This window comes from Nuphar pumila, chromosome 10 (assembly GCF_984573655.1).
Source record: "Nuphar pumila chromosome 10, dmNupPumi1.hap1.1, whole genome shotgun sequence".
NCBI classification, from domain to species: domain Eukaryota; kingdom Viridiplantae; phylum Streptophyta; class Magnoliopsida; order Nymphaeales; family Nymphaeaceae; genus Nuphar; species Nuphar pumila.
In genome coordinates, this window is record NC_143258.1 from 76,728,164 (window position 1) to 76,751,223 (window position 23,060).

Below are 23,060 nucleotides of genomic sequence, written 5' to 3' on the forward strand. Positions count from 1 at the left end.
ATCTTTAATTTGATGGTACCTGCTTTACTGGATCTTATTATTTGTATTTAGATTTCAAATTGAAGGAAATCAAACAGTCCCGGATGGAATCTAATGAGTATAGAGCAGAATAACCCATGTGAAACGTCCGAGCCCAACTCATGCAGTTAAGCCTGAGGCTAGTGGTAGACCACCTCAGAATTTGCTAAACAAGCAGGAGCAATGTAAAGTAGGTGCGGTATTTTAGTTTTAGACAACTATATAATGGTGCATGAGAAATAGAGGAATGCTTGCTGCATATATATATATATATATATAGAGAGAGAGAGAGAGAGAGATTAATTCGCTTTTCACTTGTATGATATTGTTTTGTACAATTTGAACCAAAATATGCACGGTTTGTTTGAAGATACTGGAGGAAGGGGAGCAAATGCCTAAATCAAGCTTTCGGGATGCCTATTAGATAGGCTGTCATAGCTCGCATCTGACATTCAGATAGCCTCCAAGGCTCTGAGAACATACTCCATTTCAGGTCTTTTTTCTTTATCATCTTCCACACACTGAAATGCCAGGTTAGCAAACTTAAGTGCTTCCTCCTCTGGGAAATTTCCCTCCAACCACTTGTCCACTATTTTTAGGAACTCTTCTCTATCAGAGAAGTGTGATCTTGCCCAACTGACTATATGTTGCTTTGATTCTTCTCGATTATACATCATAGCTCTGCACCCTAATAACAATTCCATCAACAGAACACCAAAGCTGTAAACATCACTCTGTGTGTTCCAAACACCTGTAAAAGATATCATGGTTAGATGGCTAGTCCACAATATCATTGAAAATTTCCTTTCTTTTCATTTTTTTTAGTTATTTAACCTAAAAGGAAATAAACTAGGATTACAAAAAGCGGGTGTTGCACAATAACCTGTATCATTATATTCTGGAGCAAGATGACCAACTGCCCCATGCAGAATGGGCGAACCTCCATAGCCCTCACCAGGTGGGCAATCTCTTGCACTGTCAAAATCTGAAATCTTTGCATTGAAATTCTACACATTCAAGGAGAAGGAGAAAAAAAGTAATGGAGAAAATGCCAGACTCTTGACACATGGTAGAAACTGCAGTTGGCTTATGTTGCTAACCGAATCAAGGAGAATATGTGAAGAATCTAAATTGTGATGTGCAATTGGAACTTTTTGTTCATGCAGAAAAGCAAGTCCACGAGCAACTCCAACTGCAATTTTCAGCCTTGTCCTCCAGGGAAGAGGAAGTCTGCAATATTCTCCTGTTTCAAAAAGCAAACGTCCACTACTTTCAAATTTCACTATTAGCAATAGAGTTAATTACATACATGAAAACCATGGTTTTGGCATAAGTCAAGCAAACATGTGCAAGCAGAAGCATATGACAACTAGGCTCACAGCAAGGATGATGACGGAGGAAAGAGGCTCCCAAACAGAAAGATAAATTTATTATCAAACTTATTAGCTAACAAATAGCATTTCTATTTTCCAAATGCCAGAAACCAAATTGTTTATCTGCAAAGAGAAGCCTAGCAACAAGTGAGATGCTTCACCAACAGAAGCTCAGGAGAACTGCAGTTAAACGAGAGAGAGAGAGAGAGAGAGAGAGTCTCATCTTACCTGTCACAAACAAACATATTTCCAAACTCCCTTTCGCCATGAACTCATACACTAAAAATCCATGTCCTTCATGACAAAACCCAATAAGCTTCAAAATATTTGGATGGCGAAATCTGCTCAAGTACTTAATCTCCTTCTGCCATTATTGAAGGAGAGAGAGAATCATGCACCATATATCAAAGGCAGCATAGTAATATGGGAAAACAGATAAGTACTATTAGCCAAAAATGGAGGAGAAAAGGATAATCAATGAGAAAGAACTGGTGACAAAAGAAATTTACCACGTGCCCTTCAACTTGATACGCCTCCCACTTTTTGACCAACAGAGGCACACCATATCCAGGCAATGATGATCTAAAAGTTTCCTTATCAAAATATCCTTCATAGATGCACGATTGATTGTCACCCTTCACAAAATTATCAAACCAAAAATAGCCAGTAGCCCTCCTGATATCATTAATGTTGAATTGGTGCAATCCCTCCACAGTAATTGGCAAATGTGTGCCACAGTCACTTAGATGAACATCAACAGCAGCAGACCACTTCCCTGTATGCAGAATTTCACATCAAAATCAGAGGGATGGGTGTGTTAAATATATATATATATATATATATATATATATATATATATATTGTATTTTATCCCTTTTGTAGGGACTTTTTAGTCCTTGTGTGCTAGTCGTTAGGCTAGGTCTAACGACTAACTAGCTAGTCGTTGGGACTAGCCCAGGGCGAAGCCAGGAATTTAAATTAGGGTGGGCACAAATGCACAATAAAAATAAAAAGTTCATGCTAAAAAACACAAAAAACCCTAAAATTGTAACAAAAATCAAACAGGAAATCATGATTAATGCTGATTGAAAAGCAGACAAAGAAAAATCTAAAATCCTAATAGAAATCAAATATAGAATGATTATTATTGCTAATTGAAAAGAACAAAAACAGAGAAAACGATCAAAACCCTAATTAGATATTTAATCATTTGAAAGAATGCAAATCAAAAACCTAAATCCAACAAAAATCATAGATCTTTCATCTATGCTAATTGATTAAAAAAAATACTAATATTCTAACCAAAATCAAACATTCATTATTTATAGATTCATGCTTAATACTAAATAAAAAACTAAAACACTTAAAAATCCTAAAACCATAATTATATTCATTCCATTTAAAAAATTAAATCAAAACCCTAATTCCTAAAAACATCATAGATTATGCACTTATGCCATTTGATAAAAAAATCTTAATATTAACCAAAATAAAGCCTTCATTATTAATGGATTCATGCCTAATGGTAATTAGAAAACAAAACACAGAAAACCCCTAGAAGGCTAAAACCATAACATTTATGCCATTCTATAAAAACAAATTAAAACCCTAAATCCTAACAAACATCATTCATAGATGTGCTATTAGAAAAAAAATCCCTAAAAAAATCCAATCAAAATCAGGAATGCATTCATGGAATCATGGAATAGTTGATTGAAAAAAAACATAGATATACCTAATTAAATACTCATGTCATTTGAAAAACCAAAACAAAAAACATTCATAATTATTAAGAACCTAAACAAAACTATAGCATTGGCTTGTGTGTGTGCTCTTGAGTTCTTGCTCTTGCCCTTAGTGGTTTATGTGCATTTCCCATAGTGGACTTGTGTTTGTGCACTTCGGACACACACAATGAATGCTTGACCAGAGATGAGATAAAGAAGGAAGCAATGAGTTCTTGACTAGAGATCAATATCACCCTACAAAATATTAATCACAAACTAGAGAACTACATGATAGCAGTCAGATATAGCATGTTAAATAACTCCAGTTACTGCAAGAAAGCTCATTCATAATCCCATCATAGTTTGTGTTAGAAGACAGGGTTGTGGGATCCAAAGGACTCTGTAGGTGCATCACACCTCTACATGTGTATTGCGCATATGCATATGTAGCTCTGCATGAGCTGTGTTACAATAAGCAGATTTTTAAGATATTTTTTACCTGATTTTACATTCCATACCACAAAAGAGAGATTTTTTCATGAAAGGAAACAAACAATGGAAGGGGAAGATGTTTATTAGACAAGGAAATATCCACCTTTATAATCTACCACATTACAAAAAGGAAGCAAATCAAACAATAAACAAATTGTTAGAAACAAAAGTATTAATTTAAGACTGAAGACATGGGAAGAACAGGAGAAGAAACCAAAATAGTCGAGTAGTGGAAAGAACAGAAATACCAAATGGTGTAAGCATCCCCTCTAAGATACTGAGAACATATCCCATGCCAGGTCGTTTATTTTCATCAGCATCAGCACAACGTAGTGCTAGTTTAGCAACAAGTTTTGCTTCTTCCTTTGGACACTTCCATTTTATCCTAGGGTCCATTATTCCTGAAAATGACTCTCTGCCAAAGAAAGATGAAATAGCCCAATCAACCATTCCAAAATTTCTTTCTTCTGACTCTGCTTCAGCCTCACGCCCAGACAACAATTCAAGCAACATTACACCATAGCTGTAAACATCTGAGCTTGTGCTCCAATTGCCTGCAACATGCGTAATAAATCATTAGATATCAGCTTTAGATGTCATTTCAAATGTAGTTGCACTATGACAAACTTGTCACATGGCAGTTAACATTTATCAAAGTTGGACTCGTCCAAACTTGTCCAAACTTGATCAAACTCCAACTGGAATGTCTATCTAGTCAAGTTAGTTAAAAGTGCACACTCTCTCAATCCAAAAATTCATTTTCATTATTCCCTGAAATCCATCTATAAGCTGGAAAATGTTTCTACAAAACCTGTCTTGATGAGTTCTGGGGCAAGATTGTGACGTAATCCATAGGTTGCAACAAGCCCAAAATCCTGGTGGGCTGCAGCAGGTGTGCAAGCTCTTGCCATGTAGAAATTAGAGAGCTTTGGGATGAAATCCTACAAAGCTATCATGAATGAGCCGAAAAAAGAGCAATAACTCATGATCGACTGCACAAACAAGAATAGATGAAAATCTTGCTAACCGCATCAAGGAGAATGTTTGCTGGGCCCAAAGAGTTATAGATAACAGGAACTTCTTGTTCATGCAAGAAACTAAGACCACGAGCAATTTGTTGCGCAATCTTCATTCTCACATCCCATGAATGAACACGCTCACCACAGTCTCCTGCTACAATAGAAAAAAGGGTGACCTAATCTTTAGTAATTACTCAAATTCTTTAACATCAACAGTATATATCAGGTTTGATTCAAGCAAACAACTGAATAAGTCCAACCGAGATTTTGAAAACAGGGAATATGGTGACACATAAGGAGTTGTCGGACCATAGTTGCATAGAAACACCCCTTGGCCTTACGCCCCCCATTTCAGTCATACCAGTACCTGGTACTGGTAAGAAACCAGCTTCGGAAATGCCATTTTCTCGTACCTGGAACAGAAGAAACAAGTTTTGTGCAAGAAACTCGTTCCTAATGTACGGAAGAAATGGTTTCTTATGCAAGTGAAACTGGTACCGAACGCAGTTTCACTATGTCACGGTGGCAGACAAATTAGTATCTTACATTAGAGCCTTAGACTGCCCTTATCAACTTTAAAAAGAAAATTAGGAAACTCATTAATATAGTAATACCTATTATCTAAGTAATAGCAATATGCTGAACAGGAGTTGCTTCCTCTTACAATTCTATCTCTATAATCAATACCAAAAGGGAAAGAAGAAAACTTGGGCCACCAGACCGCCCAAGTCGTGTATATGCCTGTCTCTTTCCAATATCATAAAGGTAAAGAAGAAAAGTTGATGGTATGGGAGACCAGACCAGATTGCCAAAGCTATATATATGCCTGCCTCTTTTCCAATATCACAAAGAAGAAGAAGAAGAAAACTTGAGGGTGTTAAAGGGCCAGACTGCACATAGCTGCATCAACCACTCTTTCCACCATCGCCTCCATTGTAAAAAATAGTTTCAGAAATTGTAAAAAGTTTTGTGCAGTCAATATTTTGAACCTAATGAGTATCTTGCTAAATATGATGTTTATTGCTTTGTGCAAGGGCCGAGACGCTATCTCTTGATTTGAACAAGACACCCAAAGCCTTTAGCCACTTTCAAACTCACTATTGTTTCTCTATGATTGAAAAATGATAGCAAGTATGAAATCACTACTGTTTTTCTATAATTCAATATCATAGAGAAACACGTCCAAGCTTACTATTGTTTCTCTATGATTTTTTTTGTATCACTATTTGATTGTTTAGATAATTCAATATCCCATGAACACCTGCCAACTTATTATTCATGCATCCACTTTAAAAGCCTTGTGGTCTTGCTTAAGCCCCCTTAATCATGGAAAGCACCTTTGCAAAAATAAGAATATTTAACTTGCATAGCAGTTGAAATAATTTGCTTGATTACTTGTGATCCTCAATTTTGCAGTCACATGTGTTAAGAAAAATGTAATATTGTGGTTTAGTTACCATGGTATACTGATGCAGAGTAGGACCGACCCGGATCCACACATCATGACCTAGGCACGGCCAGGGAACCCGACCCCACTGGGATGGACAATCGGACCCAAGAGTTGGATCCGATCGCAAGCAAGGTACCTTGATGCAGGGACGTGGCTCTGTGCACCTACTCCAGGCGAGCGAAGGTCTGAGGCGTCCCAGATCCATCAGCAGATTGAAATCGTCTTGGGTCCAGCCCCTAGACCCGAGACCCAGATCCACTTGCAATCTATAAATACCCTGTTTTAGGGTTGCATGAGGGCAGACATGATTGAGTTTTCAGCCATCCTTTCTCTGACTTCTTTTTTCCTGCAGTCCTTTTCTATTACTCTCTTGTTCTTTATTGTTTTCCCTTCAGTTATAAACTTTACCCTATAAAATAAACTCTCATTCTATTCATTATTGAACTTGTGTATCTCATTCTTCTGCTCATCGCACGATTGTGGGAGTCGTGTTCCATTTTCAGCACCCAAGTGTGTCAAGGAGTTGATCCCCACGCTGCATCAAAGTGGTATCAGAGAACAGCCCCTTCCTCCTTGGTCGACAGTATGACACAAGAGGCGAGAGACGAGCCTACGAGCAGGAAGGAGCGTGAGGGATCGGGTACAGCCAACGAAGACCGCATGATGCGGATGATCGATATGATGACGAAGATCTAGGAAAATCTGTTACGTGTAAGCAAGGACGTAGCTGGCATGTCGAAATGTTTGGATGGAATCGAAGGCCGGATCGTGGTCCTTGAATCGTCGGTGAAAATGCACACGGCTTCTATGCTGAAAACGGGAGCGAGATTGGGCGATGGTGCAGACGGTCCAGCCGGTGTCGCAGCAAACAACCCAGTCCAGCCGACCTTTCATCCATCTACCGTGCACGGGGATGGCGTCGGAATGGGCCAGAATAGGGAAGGAGCGTGAGGGATCGGGTACAGCCAACGAAGACCGCATGATGCGGATGATCGATATGATGACGAAGATCTAGGAAAATTTGTTACGTGTAAGCAAGGACGTAGCTGGCATGTCTAAACGTTTGGATGGAATCGAAGGTCGGATCGTGGTCCTTGAATCGTCGGTGAAAATGCACATGACTTATATGCTGAAAACGGGAGCGAGATTGGGCGATGGTGCAGACGGTCCAGCGGATGTCGCAGCAAACAACCCAGTCCAGCCGACCTTTCATCTGTCTACCGTGCACAGGGATGGCGTCGGGACGGGCCTGCATAGGGATGCTGGTCGCACGAACGCCCCGCAAATGGTACAATTTCTTAATCCCACCCTGGTGACGGCTGAAATTCAAGTGTTCGATGCCCTCCAACCGAACCAGGGGGTCGTTGAAGGACCCCGACGTCGGCCTTGGTGCGCAGGCCTGGCCTAGACCCACGGCGAAGGGACTGCAGGCCAGACAAGGCCCGAGCATGACATTGGGCCAGACTGCAGGTGCGCCCGTGTCAACCCAGGCCGGGGCTAACTTATCTCCCCTCCCAGAGTTCGCACGTGGGGGTTCGGTCGCGGCCCACCAGCGAGCAGGGGGGTGTGGTCCTTTGTGGTTCGGACCGAACCCAACAGGGTCCGGCCCGAAGCCGATAATAACAGGGCCCAGGACCGGATCTCGGGGACCACACTTTGGGTCCCAGGGAGCGGGTCCGAGCTTTGAACCCCACCACTCGGCTTACCCAGTTGAGTCTGGTTCGCGGATTATCTCGAATCTGACCCAACCTAATAATTTTGACCCTAATGCGTGATCCAATACCGACCCAATTTTACATCGAACCCGGACGAAGCTCCAGCATGATTTTGAGCAGGGTCAAAACCAGACCCATCACGTTATGGATCAAGGATCGAGTTCTAACCAAGCCTTTACCCACCACAACTCGATCCATGACCCTACCTATCCCATTCTGGGTCCGACGAGTAGTGTAGGTTTAGACCCGATCCAGATCCAATCGGGTGAATCATCCCAGTACTACACCAACCCGACACACTACATCTACCCTACCCCAACCCATAATCCAAACCCATATTATCCCATTCCCACCAACCTAGAACTCGTGAACCGACCAGCCCTTCCACCTTTAGTAGTACGTCTTGTTATATCGATGCCTCAACGTCGGTCGCAGATGGCTCCCACCCACGGGCGGGCCAGACCGAGGCAGATTTAGCAAGGACCGGTGCGGCCTGAGCGTCGACCACACGTCATGGGAGTTCGCCAACACCAGCCTCCAATCGAGCAATACCGTGACGAGGATGACGCTGCCATGATGGATGTTGAAGCCTTCTGGAACGAGTACCCTGCATGAATGGTAGAACCTCGTCAGCAAAGAGCGCCAGAGCACCCCTCCACCTACGGGGTGAAGTTAGACCTTCCAAAGTTCGCGGGACGATTCAACGTCGAGCAGTTCTTCGACTGGGCCTATGTCGTGCAGTTTTTCTTCGACTACCACACTGTGGCTGAGCACCGTCGTGTCTCTCTAACGTCCACTCGATTGAGGGGCCTAGCGCAAACATGGTGGGTTGAGCTACAAAGGTCGAGGGAACGGCATGGGCAAGAGCGTGTGCAGACATGGGAAGAGATGAAGAGGTTAATGCAGTCCAGGTTCGTGCCTTTAGACCATGCTGAGAGAGCCTACAAGGAGTACCTGACCCTGCGTCAAGGCACCCGTACCGTGGCAGAATACACTACTGAGTTCCATCGTTTATCCTTGCGAGTGCAGCTCGAGGAGACCACCCGCCAGCAGGTCACAAGGTATATTTCTGCTCTCCATCCTGCTATTTCTGATGATTTTAGTTGTGTCACAGCCGAGTCATTGGATCAGGCCAGCAGTTATGCCATGAATGTGGAGGAAAAGATGAAAAGGAGGCAGGAATATAGAGTCTCCCGTAGTGATCAGTCCAGTCGAGTTTCCCAACCAAGGGAGCGAGCTCCCCTAGGAAGGAAGACTCAAAGTCCACCCCAAGAGTAGACCCTAGCAAGCCTAACCAGTCTGACCCAGCATACCATACCAGATCCAAGGTCAAGCCTAGTGAGTCTACCATCCGTTGTTTTAGGTGTCAGGCGTTAGGACACGTAGCGTCCAAGTGCCCCACTGTGAACATGCCCATTTCATCGAGGGCATTATTGAGTCAGCGTCCGATAGTGAGAGTGAGGGTGAGTCGTCCGTCGAGGGAGAGATTGAGAGGGAAGTCATAGAGTTCGACGGTAACGTCAAAAATTTGTTGTCCATCCGTCATGTTTTGACCGCACCCTGAGAGTCGGCTCCTGCAAAATGGTTGTGGAACAATATTTTTAGAAACTGGTGCAATTGCGAGGGGCATGCGTGCGATGTTATCATTGACACTGGGGCTTGTGAGAACATGGTTTCCGAGAGTGTCGTGTCCACCCTGAATCTGAAAACGGAAAAATTGTCCCAACCATACAAGATGGCGTGGTTCAAAAGAGGAAACGAGGTTCGCATTACCCAGCGTTGTCTAGTTCAGTTCTCCATGGGAGAGCATTACCACGATGAGGTGTGGTGTAATGTAGCCCCCATGAGTGTGTGTCATATTCTTTTGGGACGTCCTTGGCAATTTGATAGCAAGATCATCCACAATGGCCGTAGGAACACATACTCATTTATTTTTAAGGGGCATAAAATAATCTTCCTCCCTATCAAGGAGACCGGTTTTCCCATTGTGGATAAGCCTGAGCGAGTTTCCCGACTCGCGGGCCTATCATACCGGACTTTCTTGAGCCAATGTATGGAGGACGGTTATTGTTATGCCCTGGTGGTTAAACCGTCTATAAGTACGTCGTTGCCCATTCCCGCGGACATCACGCCCCTTGTTGAGGAGTTTCGCAACTTTATGCCAGACGACCTTCCTGATGGTCTACCTTCGATGAGGATGGTGCAGCATGCCATCGATTTTGTCCAGGGGTCGAGTCTACCTAACCTCCCCGCGTATCGCATGAATTTGTCTGAACATGCCAAGTTGTTGAGGCAGGTTCAAGAGTTACTGCAAAAGGGCTTTATTCGTGAGACTGTGAGCCCTTGTGCAGTGCCTGCACTTCTCACTCCTAAGAAAGATGGGTCCATGCGCATGTATGTCGATAGTAGAGCGATCAATTGCATCACTGTCAAGTACTGCTCTCCCATTCCCCGGTTGGATGACATGTTTGATATGTTGGCTGGTGCCTCTATTTTTTCTAAAATCGATTTAGAAAGTGGGCACCATCAAATCCGCAATGGAAACTACTAGGACCTTGCTAATTGCAAATCAAGTTCCAAAAAGGTTTTGGGTTGAAGCTGCCCTAACTGCTACCTATCTCAATAATCGAATGCCATCTTCCTCATTAAAGAATATAACTCCAATTGAAAAACTTGTCAACTTATCTCCTAATTATTCTAGACTAAGAGTCTTTGGATGCAAATTTTTTGTTTTTACCAACAAAAATGACAAACTCTCTCCTTGTGCAATCTCATGTGCCTTTTTAGGATATTCTGATAATAAAAAAGGCTATAGGTGTTTTGATTTTTAAAATGAAAAATTGTGTGTGTCAAGAAATGTATCTTTTCTAGAAAAAGACAGCTTCTTTGAATTCGAAAAACCCAAGGAAGTCACTGAATATTCCTTTTTAATTGATCTAACTTCAAAATCCAATGAATGGGATATTGAATGCGACTTTGACAATGATCAAAGTCTTATTGATATTGAACATAATATCGATAATGGAGAGCAAACCTATAGGGATGTTAGTCTACAATATTCAAGACGTAGAGAAAAAAATCTCCCATGTGCATTAGAAAAATATTCCAAAGTTTCACCTAGAAGGACGTGTAGAATTTCAAGACCTCCTAGTAAATTTGTGTCTTATGAATAATTTTCACCCACGTATAGGGCAGCAATTGCATTAATACAAACATATGTTGAATCATCATCCTATTCTCAAGCCAAAAATCATGTAGAATGAATAAAAGCCATGAGAACAGAATTTGATGCATTAGAAAAAACTAACACTTGGACTATTCAAGATGTTCCTCCAGGTAAGAAACCTAGAGGCTATCGATGAGTTTACAAAGTCAAAACCAAAAGTGATGGAACTCTGAAAAGGTATAAGACACGTCTAGTGGCAAAAGGATATACCCAAGGGTATGGTATCGATTATGAAGAAACATTTGCTCTTGTGACTCGTATGACCACTGTCAGAACTTTAATAGCTTTGGCCTCCATTAGAAAATGACTAATATTTCAAATGGATGTCAAAAATGTTTTTATAAATGAGAATCTAATAAAAGAAGTATACATGGAAGCCCCGTCTGGTATTAGTATACCTAAGGGTAAAGCTCTTCGTCTAGAAAAAACTCTTTATGGTCTTAAACAGGCACCAAAAGACTGATATAACAGATTTAATCATGTTATGCTTGATATTGGTTTTCAATCTTATTTTGACAGAAACTGCTTTGTTTATTAAGAAATTTGATGCTGACATTATTATTCTCCTTCTCAAAGTGGATGATATGATCATCATTGGAGGCGACAAACAGGGAGTTACAAATATCAAAACTCTTCTTAAAACTCATTTTGAAATGAATGACTTAGGTTTATTAAGATATTTTTTAGAATAGAAGTTTATTCCCCTCGTGGGTATTTGATATCTCAATCTAAATTTACTTTTGATATTGTTTTCAGGTCTGTAATTACAGATGATAAGAAAGTTGACACTCCAGAAGTTGTCAACGTGAAAATGAGAATTGATGATGGAGAAGTTCTTGATAATCCTACTCCTTACAGACAGCTTATCGGAGCACTTTCTTATCTTTTCATTACTAGACCAGATATAACACATGTTCACAAGATAGTCAGTTTTAGCATACTCACCTTTGTGCATATGGGAGCAGTTTTGTGTATTATTAGATACTTAAAGTCCTCTTTTTCACAAGGACTCTTCTTGTCTGCTTCATCGTCATTAAACTTAATTGCCTATACTATGTTGACTCGGGAGGTGATCCCAATGCTAGTCACTCAACTAGGGATGGCAGTGGACCGGGGCGGGGGACAAGGTCTCCACCCCCGCCCTGTTTCAAAATCCGAAACTCCATCCCCGCACGAGGATGAATTTTAACCTCCACCCCCGCCTCCATCCCCGTTTCATGTCCTCCATCCCTGGTTCAAACGGGGGTGAGGTGGGGCAGGGCCCCATTTACCCTTAGTTTATAGTCAGCCCTTAAAGGATTAGGGACAGGACAGGACGGGACAGAACGGGGCAGGGCTAGGCAGGGATTGAGACAGGGATGGGGGCGGGGCGGGGCGGGGCGGAGAAAAGCGTAAGTCCATCCCCGCCTCCATCCCCGCACGGGGATAGACTTTAACCTTCATCCCTGCCTCCATCCCCATTTCATGCCCTTCATCCCCGGTCCAAACGGGGCAGAGCCCCGTTGTCCCCCTGTCCACTGCCATTCCTACACTCAACCACTAGTTTTTGTGTGTTCTTAGGTTAATCCTTAATTTCATGGAGGTGCAAAAAGCAGCAGAAGGCCTCTCTTTCCTCCACCGAAGCTGAATATAGAGTCATGACAACCACCACTATGAAAGTTGTTTGGCTCAGACGATTGCTAGCGGATATGGGAGTTGAAGCGACGCAAGCTTTAAAAATGTGTTGTGACAACAAAAGTAAGATCTATATTGCAAGCAACCGGACATTTTGTGAGCGCACCAAACATATTGAGATGGACTGTCACTATGTCAGAGAGGAATACTTACATGGAACCATTGATCTGCCATATGTTACATCAAAGTATCAATATGCAGACTTCTTCACCAAGCCTCTCATTACTCCCAGATTTCACTTCCTCTTAGACAAACTTTCGGTCAATGTACCGTAAGTTTGAGGGAAGGTGTTAAAATGTAAATTGAAACATATATATTATTATTATTATTATTATTATATTATATATATATGTTTGCTAGGCCCGGAGGCAGTGATAAATGTGCAAGGGTTGCTAGGTCGTCGCCCAGAAGCGACGCGTCACACCGGCGCCCGGGTGTGGTGTCAAATAGGCAAGGGTTCCCTCACTTTGTTGGACGGGTGGGGGTAAAGAAGTTAGTCCAAGACCATAAAATTAGGTTAGCCACTTGGAACATAGGGTCTTTAACTGGTAAGTTGGTAGAGTTAGTAGATGTTATGTGTAGGAGAAAGATTGATATTTTATGTCTTCAAGAGACCAAATGGGTAGGTGAGAAAGCTAAAGTGATAGAACCTTGGGGATATAAGATTTGGTATACAGGAATAAATAGGAATAGGAATGGAGTAGGGATTGTTATGAGTCATCAGTTTATAGATAATGTAGTTGAGGTCCGTAGGAAGGGTGATAGAATTTTACTTATTAAATTAGTATTAGGTACGGATATTATTAATATTATTAGTGTTTATGCACCTCAAGTAGGTTTAGATGATTCCATTAAGCATCAATTTTGGGAAGATTTAGATGGAGTAGTACAAGAGACATCTTATGGAGAAAAGCTTTTCATCGGCGGTGACCTTAATGGACATGTAGGCATTAGTAGGGATGGATTTGAGAATATCCATGGAGGCTATGGTATAGGAGAAAGAAATGAAAGTGGAGAAAGGATTTTAGATTTTTGTTTGTCCTATGATATGATCTTAGCAAACACTTGGTTTAGGAAGAGGGAGTCTCACCTAGTAACATTTAAAAGTGGGGTTAATACGAGTCAGATAGATTTTTTCCTACTTAGAAAGAGAGATAGGGGTTGTTGCATCGATTGTAAGGTTATACCAGGAGAAAGTGTAGCTACACAACATAGAGTCTTAATTTTAGATCTTAGAATTAGACAATGCCGCAAAAGGGATAGACATAGGATAAATCCTAGAATTAAGTGGTGGGCACTGAAAGGAGCTAAACAAGGAATGTTTGTAGAGCAGGTAGTTAAGGAAGTTGATTGGTGTCTCGAGGAGGATTCAGAATCAATGTGGAATAAGATAGCGGGTGGTATGAGAAAAGTAGCTAAGGAGGTATTGGGTGAGTCTAAAGGCGGTGCACCACTAGGTAAGGATACATCATGGTGGAACGAGGATGTCAAATTAGCTATTAAGGTTAAAAGAGAGTGTTATAGAAATCTAAGTAAGAGTCGTGATAATGAGAATTTGGAGAAGTATATGATAGCAAAGAAGGAAGCTAAAAAAGTTGTTCGAAACGCGAGGGCTAAGGTATATAAGGAGGTTTATGACAAGTTGGATACCAAAGAAGGCGAGAAGGATATTTATAGGCTTGCAAAGATGAGAGATAGGAAATCGAAGGATTTGGGTATGGATGTATCAAAGATGAAACGCAAAGGGTTTTAGTCAAAGATGAGGAGATTAAGGAGAGATGGAAAGATTATTTTGATAAGCTATTTAATGATAGTCATGCTCAAGATCTTGGAGACTTCTCCATTCCTTTTCATGAGATAAATCGTGACTTCATGCGCAAGATTCAAAAGAAAGAAATTGCAGAGGCTTTGAAGAAAATGAAATCAAGAAGGGCAGTTGGCCCAGATGGTATACCTATCGAGGCTTGGAAATGCTTGGGAGAGAAAGGTTTAGAATGGTTGACAAATCTTTTTAACTTGATTTGGCGAACAAATAAGATGCCTAATGAGTGGAGGAAGAGTACTTTGGTGCCTTTATATAAGAATAAGGGTGATATACAAGATTGCACAAACTATCGTGGTATAAAACTCATGAGTCATACTATGAAACTTTGGGAGAGGGTGATTGCGCCTAGGTTGAGGAAGGTTGTCATGATATTGGAGAATCAATTTGGTTTTATGCCTGGAAGATCATCTATGGAAGCTATACATCTTCTTAGACAACTTATTGAGAGAAATAGAGAGAGGAACAAAGATTTGCATATGATTTTTATTGATTTAGAGAAGGCACACGATAGAGTACCTAGGGACGTTCTCTGGTGGACAATGATGAAGAAAGGTGTTTCTCTCAAGTACATTAGTATAATTAAAGATATGTATGAAGGAGTAGTAACCAATGTCCGCACTTGTGGAGGGGTGACAACCAATTTTCCGATAACGGTTGGGTTACATCAAGGATCTGCTTTAAGCCCTTTCCTATTTGCGATAGTGATGGATGAGCTTACGAGATCAATTCAAGAAAATGTACCGTGGTGTATGTTGTTTGCTGATGATATTGTTTTGATTGATGAGGCTAGAGCTGGGGTTAATGCTAAGTTAGAATTATGGAGACAGACATTGGAAGCTAGAGGTTTTAAGTTGAGTAAGAGTAAGACTGAATATATGGAATGTCGGTTTAGTAAGCAACGAAGTAGTGATGGGAGTGTAGTGAAGCTTGGTGAGCAAGATATACCGGTGAATGATTATTTCAAATATTTGGGATCCATCATTCAAAAGTATGGAGAAATTGATGGAGATGTAAATCATAGGATAAAGGTTGGGTGGATGAAATGGAAAAGTGCTACTGGAGTGCTGTGCGATCGTAGAATGCCATTGCGGTTGAAGGGAAAGTTTTATAGGACGACTATTAGACCCGCTTTACTATATGGTACGGAATGTTGGGCTGCCAAGAGACATCATATTCAAAAAATGAGTGTAGCTGAGATGCGGATGCTTAGATGGATGTGTGGAAATACAATAAAAGATAAGATTCGGAACGAAGAGATACGTAAGAAGGTAGGTGTTGCACCCATTGAAAATAAGATGCGAGAGAATCGTTTACGGTGGTTTGGACATATTCGGCGAAGGCCTAATGATGCTCCAGTTAGAAGGTTGGAGAAATGGGAAAATATATTAGTTAAAAGAGGTCGGGGTAGGCCTAGGAAGACTTGGATGGAGATGATAGGAAAGGATATGAATGCTTTGAACCTCACCGAGGACATGGCGTTGGATAGAAATGATTGGAGGAAAAGGATTCATGTGGAAGACCCAAAATGAATTTCTTTTTTTGGTTCATATCGCTGACCCCAATTGTTTTGGGATGAAGGCGTAGTTGTTGTTGTTGTATTATATTATATATATATATATATATATATATATATATATATATATATATATATATATGTATATATATTTCTTTTATTATTTTTTATTTTCTTTATTTTCATTTTCAGTTTCTAGTTCGGTTTGAACTAGATTCATAAAATAGTCAAGTTCCTAGTTGGAACTTTACTAAGATATAGTCGTTGGACTTTAGTCCAACGACTATAATTAGAGTCGTTGGATTAGGGTCCAACAACTCATTTTGTGAGAGCTCAAAGTGAGCTCTCCTCACTCTCTCTTTTTTGTATAAATAGGGGTGAACCCCTTTAACATTTGTATCAATGCTTCTTAAGCATTTTTGTGATAAATAAAGATTTATTATTTTATTTGTGTTTTTCCATTTATACCCTTTTGTGGGTTTTGTTTAAAGTGTCTCTAATAGACATTCTTTTGAGAGATTCATGTGCTTTTGTGGGAGACCACCATTTCATTACAATTTTGGTCCCCAATAATTTAGTATTTTGTTTCTACCATTGGAGATATGATCTTGTGAATATGTGTATTTGACTTATTGGATTTTTGAGAAATGGTTTCAAAGTTACCTTAGTATTTCATAGTTATTGTTTGATGGGTTATCGTATCTCTTAATTATTTTGAAATATTTTGAACTAAGTTTTCTAGTGTACCTTTTATATTGTTAACTCTTGTTTCAATGATTATTAAAAATGTTCTTGAAGTATTTTTAAATAGTTTTTTTCTTTTCTCATGATTGTTTGAATGATTGTGATTTAAATTATTATTATATTTTTCTATATATTGTGTTTTCTTGAGTTTTGGTATGTTTAACCTTCCTCTCTCAATATGTATATGTATACAATATTTTAATTATTTATTTAATTTTAATAGATAACACACATTATGTTATAATCCCTTTATTGAAGTTGTTGGTTCGTGTTGCTTCCTTGTTGTAGGAACAAAGGGAAGTCATAGATTGAGCCAAAATTCTAATGATGATTGAAGTTTGAATAAGCATTGGAATTTGAATATCTCATCTTGAAGATTATTTATAGAGGCATTTGAAGACCTTTTCTTATCTTTTTTTTGCAAACTTTCGGTTTTCCAACCTAAGTTTGAGGGAGGATGTTAAGATAAATGTAATATTGTGGTTTAGTTACCAAGGTATACTTAGGTATACTTATCGGTGCTACCTTTGTATCCTTTTTGTTTTCTAGGTATACCTATTAGGTATTTAGTATTTAGGCTTACTCTTTGCCTCAGATTTTGGTGGAGCGCCTCGCTACGCCTCAACGCTTTTCACAACACCAGTGAATGATTGTTTCAAATATTTGGGATCTATCATTCAAAAGTATGGAGAAATTGATGGAGATGTAAATCATAGGATAAAGGTTGGGTGGATGAAATGGAAAAGTGCAACTGGAGTGTTGTGCGATCGTAGAATGCCATTGCGGTTGAAGGAAAAGTTTTATAGGACGACTATTAGGCCTGCTATACTATATTGTACGGAATGTTGGGCTGCCAAAAGACATCATATTCAAAAAATGAGTGTAGCTAAGATGCGTATGTTTAGATGGATGTGTGGAAATACAATAAAAGATAAGATTCAGAATGAGGAGATACGTAAGAAGGTAGGCGTTGCACTCATTGAAAATAAGATGAGAGAGAATCTTACGGTGGTTTGGACATATTCGGCGAAGGCCTAATGATGCTCCAGTTAGAAGGATGGAGAAATGGGAAAATATATTAGTTAAAAGAGGTTGGGGTAGGCCTAGGAAGACTTGGATGGAGATGATAGGAAAGGATATGAATGCTTTGAACCTCACCGAGGACATGGCATTGGATAGAAATGATTGGAGGAGAAGGATTCATGTGGAAGACCCAAAATGATTTTCTTTGTTGGTTCATATCGCCGACCCCAATTGTTTTGGGATGAAGGCGTAGTTGTTGTTGTTGTTGTTGTTGTTGTTGTTGTATACTTGTAAGGCTAGAATATGTATTTTTAATAAGTATTTATATGTTTAATTTTTAGTCATTATTTAATGATTAATATTTTTATAATTTTTATTTTTGGTCAAACTGTTTTGACTAAGCTAGCTGTTAGGATTATGCCCAACGGCTAGTTAGAGGAGGTCCGACTAGCCGTTAAGCTAGTACTCTCCTTTTCTCTCCCTCACCCCCTTAAATAAAGTGTGTGTATGTGTGTGTTTAAATGAGAAAGGATGGATGCATATTGAGTGTGTGCATGAGTGTTGCAGTGAGGTTTTTCTTGTATACTTTTTTGTGTTAATTTCACATCAGTAAAATATTTAACTTTTTATATATTGTTTCTTCTCTTGTATTTGCATGGCTTAATATATCTAGCCAAATGCATCTTTATAATGCATTTGGATTTTATCTATGTTGTTATATTTAGTGCAATCCTCAAATTAAAATATAATATAACAAGGATACTATAAGAGCCATCATACTTGGGACAAAAACTAGCACTACTATGGTTATATGTTAGAAAATAAAGGCTCAGTCCCCAATCAAAGTAACTTGGTTATTAATGAGAAGATAGTTGTTCTCAGACTGACAAGCTTCCAATGATCAAAAGCCCATTGTACATCAAGTAGAATATAAAGTTATTCAATTACATACTCAAGAAGTTACAACTACAAAAAAGAAAAGCAAAATTATTTGCAAGGCATCCTATACTATGGCATTTTGAGAATTTTCTCAACAAGGTAAAATCTGGTATTGAAATTCCTATACAATACCAAGAAATCTCCATGAATTTACCATAAAAAAGAAATTAAAGCTACCAACAACTTATAAAAATAAATTTATGCTAAGATCATGTTTTGTTCTTATATGTGGAAAGGATGACAAAGTATTTTCATATCAATTCTGTGGATGATTTTTAGCTTTTTTGCAAATTTATCATAGAGAAACAATAGTTTATTTGTTAACCACTATTTGATTGGTTAAAGAAACAATATTTCTTTTAAGTAGATAAAATAAATTCTATGTTACCTATCTACCTATGTTTTTCTTTTGTTTATAGTGTTTTCCAATAATTTTCATAGGGCCAAGGAAGAAGACAACAACACAACCGAAGAGGAATATGACTCACTATATCAAAGTTCTCATGGATTTAAAGTTTAAACTGAAGGAAAATCTTCTGATGATACCAAGACATTGGAATGCTTTTTTTGTAAAAACTAAAAAGACATCAGGTTCATATATAGAGTCTATAAACACCTCATGGGGACCAAAAGAGACACGTGTAGGAATTTGCCATTGTCGATCTTTAAAAAATAACAAGAACAAGTTTATGGAGCTGGAAAAATATAGTAAAAGAGTTTGAAAATAGTAAAGTAGCAGTTTTAAGAGGACCGCTGTTGAAAAAATCTAAGACAAAAAAAAAGTGTTAAAGGTTCTTTTAGTTTCAAATATGTAGGCTCAGGAAAGTTGCCTACATTATTTAAAGAACAAAAGAGGGCAGCAATAGCATCAAAGATTATGTGATTTCTACGTGCATGTGGAGGGCCATTTAATGTGTTGTGATCTCTTTATTGGGCGGAAACAGTTGAATCCATTAATAATGGTCAACAAGGTTTTAAGAGTCCACCATATGAGATAGCACAAACCGCTTTGCTTAATGTTGAAAAACAAAAGTTAAATGCTGAATTGAATAGAATTAGAGAAAAGTGGCCGATTTACTTATCATATCAGATGGTTGGACAAAAGTGAGAAATCAAGCTTTGGTTAATGTTATTGCTTTAAATTGCTTTGGTCTTATGTTTTTAGAAGCAGAAGACTTCTCAGGTATTGAGAAATCAAGAAAAAATATTGTTGATTACTTGCTTAAAACTATGGAACAAGTTGGTGTTTACAACATAATGCAGGTGGTTACAAATAATGCTGGAAATTTTAAAACAAGTAAGCTGATTAAAGATCCATATCCACATATCTTTTCACCTGAACATACATTGAATTTGATTTTTAAAGAATTGGCTAAATTGAATATCCACATCCACATATCTTTTGGTCTACTTGCATGGTTCATACATTGAATTTGATTTTTAAAGATTTGGATAGATCTTTTTCATGGATGAATGAGACATACACAGCTTGAAAATAAATTATGAAGTAAATCACCAATCATAGTCAAACATTAGCTGTGTTTGAAGAACGTCCTAGTTTGGAGCTTCTCAAAAGTAGCAAAGACAAGATTTGCTTCTCACTATATAATCATGAAATAGGCGTATCTGGCTTATGGAATGGCTAGAAAAAAACAAAAGTGGATAATAGTACTCTACAAAAAGGGCATTAAGTGAAAGTTGCAGCTTGATTAGATGATTTTCAGGAATTAGTAAAGCACACTTTATCAATTACTAAGCCAATCTATAAAATGTCAAGTTCATAAGTCAAGAAGGTTCTATCATGGGTGATGTTTATGAGGCAATGGAGAATATGTAGAATGAAATTAAAGATAGCCTTGTGACTGGTACAAGTGACATATACTTTAGTATTCATAATATAGTTATGGAACGATGGCAAAAAATGAATGTTCCATTACATTTCCTTGCTTATGCATTGACTCTGAATATTAGACTTTTGATTACTTAGCAGCATAGTTACCAAGAAACGAGATGGATACAGAAGCGATGCATGAAGCGGAAACGAGGAAGTGAATGTTAAAAGGTAGTATGAAGCGGAAAGCAAGATATGGTTGTGAAGAGACTTCAAATGCATGGAAAAAAAAACACATAGAAAGCAATATCAAGCACGGGCAGAAGCTCACAAATATAAATAGATATAAAACTAACGCGCAATCTTGTTATAAAAAAATTATAATTTCTAATATGAATAATGTAGGAAGTGAGGTGGAAGCAAGTCCGAACTGACAAGAAGCGAGAGGGAATTGATTTGTGAAACGAGGTGGAAATGGGCTTCCCACTAAAAAGAATCAAGTTTCCCATATTTTAAAGCGGGTTTCCTAAATCTTCACCCTCCACCCCTCGAGGAAGCAAGGAGTTTCCCACTTTCGAAGTGAGCTTTCGGGGAAACGAGTTTCCGTGTGTAGCAAGAAGCTTCCAATAATTATGCTTAGCATTTTCAACTCCTAGGGGTAGACAAAAAAGGGCTTCAACATATAAAAGTATCCTGGATAATGTTATGAAAGCATTAAAAAGGATTGTTCGAGATAATGCACTTTTTTATGTGGTTAGATTTCAATATTTGGACTTCATAAATAAAAGACTTCCATTTCGAACAATTAGTGTAGTAAAAGATACAAAGGATCCAAGAATGAGTGATCTTGATTGGAGTATACTTGAGCGCAGTCAAATAGCCATAAAAGTTTTGTCTCAACCTATTTCTGCATCATCAACAAAAAGAAATTGGAGTATTATAGCTTTATTCGAAATATCAAGAGAAATAGGTTCAATGCTTCTTTTGCTGATGACTTGAACATTGGCAACAAAAACAATAAGAAGCCAGTTCCATGGTACGTGGTAAAATGTAGAAAAGATAGATGAGTCTGGGAACCAAAGGCCAGCCACGTCCATGTCCATGCATGAATTGATAGCTCGCAACCAAAGGAATCAGTCAGTGTGAACCACCACCAAACGGCATTTATGTTGCCAAAAGCGATAAATCAAATTGTTTGCCTAGATGCTTCGGCAAGAAAGTCGTCTTGAACACCACACAAGGAAAAGGAGCATTTCACCTTCAAATAAATCAGAGACCATAATGCAAGAATGATGTGCCTATACCTGCAAACAGATGCTGGTCCAGGCTGCCGTTGGGCGTGAATTCAAGGACTAAGAATCCATCCTTCTCGTTGCAAAACCCGATGATATTCAAGATATTAGGATGGCGAAGCTTGTCCAAGTACTCCATTTCGTTCTGCCATAGTTTGTGGTAAAAAAAAGAGAGAAAGAGAGAAGATTAAATCGCGAAGCATCAAACCCAAGAGGCTGTAATAAGGAAGAGGAAAAACTGAAGAGTAGCGGCCAAGACAAAAAAAAATATGCAGAACGGTATATGGAAGGCGTAAAGCTCAAGGCCAGGAATACGATGTAGCATGCAGTGTGTCACGTCCTGAACTCCTTGACTTGGACGGCAATGCCGGCTTCGGGCTCCGCTGGTTTAAGGCTATCCGCATGTACGTAGCCCTTATACGTGCAGCAAACGGCGTCTTCCCTCATGAGATTCTCGCTAGAGAAACGGTTGGTCGCCGTGATTAGGTCTTCAAGGCTGAATTTGTGCAAAAGCGAGCGACATTCTCGACGAATCTTTGAAGCAGAAGAACCCCTTCCTGCATAGCGGAAATTCTCTCATCGGATTTGCACGGAGAGAGAGAGAGAGAGAGAGAGAGAGGTGGAAGAAAATACCGCTGAGGCACCCCCCTGTATTCTCCCCCAAACGAGGCGTTTTCTTTGCACGATCGCGTACCATCGCCTTCCACGTTCCTTGTGAGCCACAAGAGATGGAGAAGGGGCGGTTGAGACTGGTTATAACTAAAGAAGAAAATCAGTGAAGCAATCCGAAATCACCAAATCGATTTGCTAAGGGAAATCAATATCAAACAGAGGAGGAGGCAGAAGACGAGACGTACCCCATGCACGCGGTGAGGGCACGCTTGGAAAGGGAGAGTGATTCCTTCTCATGGAAGCAGGTCATATGTTCCCCCCTATGGCCGTTAGCTACACCTCGTGTTCGGGGTCCTAACGAGCGCCACTTATGTGAGCACGTGTTTTATTCCCATGCAGCATCAGTTAGCGTCGGGAAGACTTAAATACTTCCGAAGATGCTTATTTAAGACCCACTCGATTATCCAAGAAAGAAATCTCCTCCCAAGAAGGTCATAAACATTAACCCTCTCGCACTCTCTCCCTTCTCTTTCTGCCTCTGTGCACATCAAGCAGATGATCTTACACTGCTCCATCAAACATTGACT

At 39.5% G+C, this 23,060-nt stretch overlaps 1 protein-coding gene and 1 pseudogene across 2 annotated transcripts; one reads left to right on the top strand and one right to left on the bottom strand.

Moving 5' to 3' along the window:
* Nucleotides 1-310: 310 nt before the first annotated feature.
* Nucleotides 311-22,868, bottom strand: LOC149826891 (putative serine/threonine-protein kinase PBL1). 2 transcript variants are annotated; one of them, XM_090019033.1, is made up of 12 exons: nucleotides 22,719-22,749; nucleotides 22,495-22,620; nucleotides 22,177-22,418; nucleotides 21,874-22,006; nucleotides 4,638-4,780; nucleotides 4,422-4,551; nucleotides 3,859-4,164; nucleotides 1,901-2,166; nucleotides 1,620-1,755; nucleotides 1,119-1,261; nucleotides 902-1,025; nucleotides 311-769 (listed from the first exon to the last, which is right to left on the bottom strand). In XM_090019033.1, the coding sequence occupies exons 4-12, from the start codon at nucleotides 21,998-22,000 to the stop codon at nucleotides 471-473; spliced, it is 1,674 nt and encodes a 557-aa protein (XP_089875159.1). In that variant the 5' UTR covers nucleotides 22,001-22,006; nucleotides 22,177-22,418; nucleotides 22,495-22,620; nucleotides 22,719-22,749; the 3' UTR covers nucleotides 311-470. The 2 variants fall into 2 exon arrangements, with proteins under 2 accessions (XP_089875159.1, XP_089875158.1); XM_090019032.1 differs by having other exon boundaries at nucleotides 21,874-22,418; nucleotides 22,495-22,868.
* LOC149826892 (magnesium-protoporphyrin IX monomethyl ester [oxidative] cyclase, chloroplastic-like) overlaps nucleotides 22,264-23,060 on the top strand; it is a 32,875-nt pseudogene continuing 32,078 nt past the window's right edge.

Coding starts and splice junctions, on each gene's coding strand:
- LOC149826891 (XM_090019032.1), bottom strand. CDS start 22,000: ATGGAGTACTTGGACAAGCTTCGCCATCCTAATATCTTGAATATCATC. Junction 4,552..4,637: donor CAAACATTCTCCTTGATGCG/GTTAGCAAGATT, acceptor ATAGCTTTGTAG/GATTTCATCCCAAAGCTCTC. Junction 1,262..1,619: donor AATATGTTTGTTTGTGACAG/GTAAGATGAGAC, acceptor TTTTTGAAACAG/GAGAATATTGCAGACTTCCT.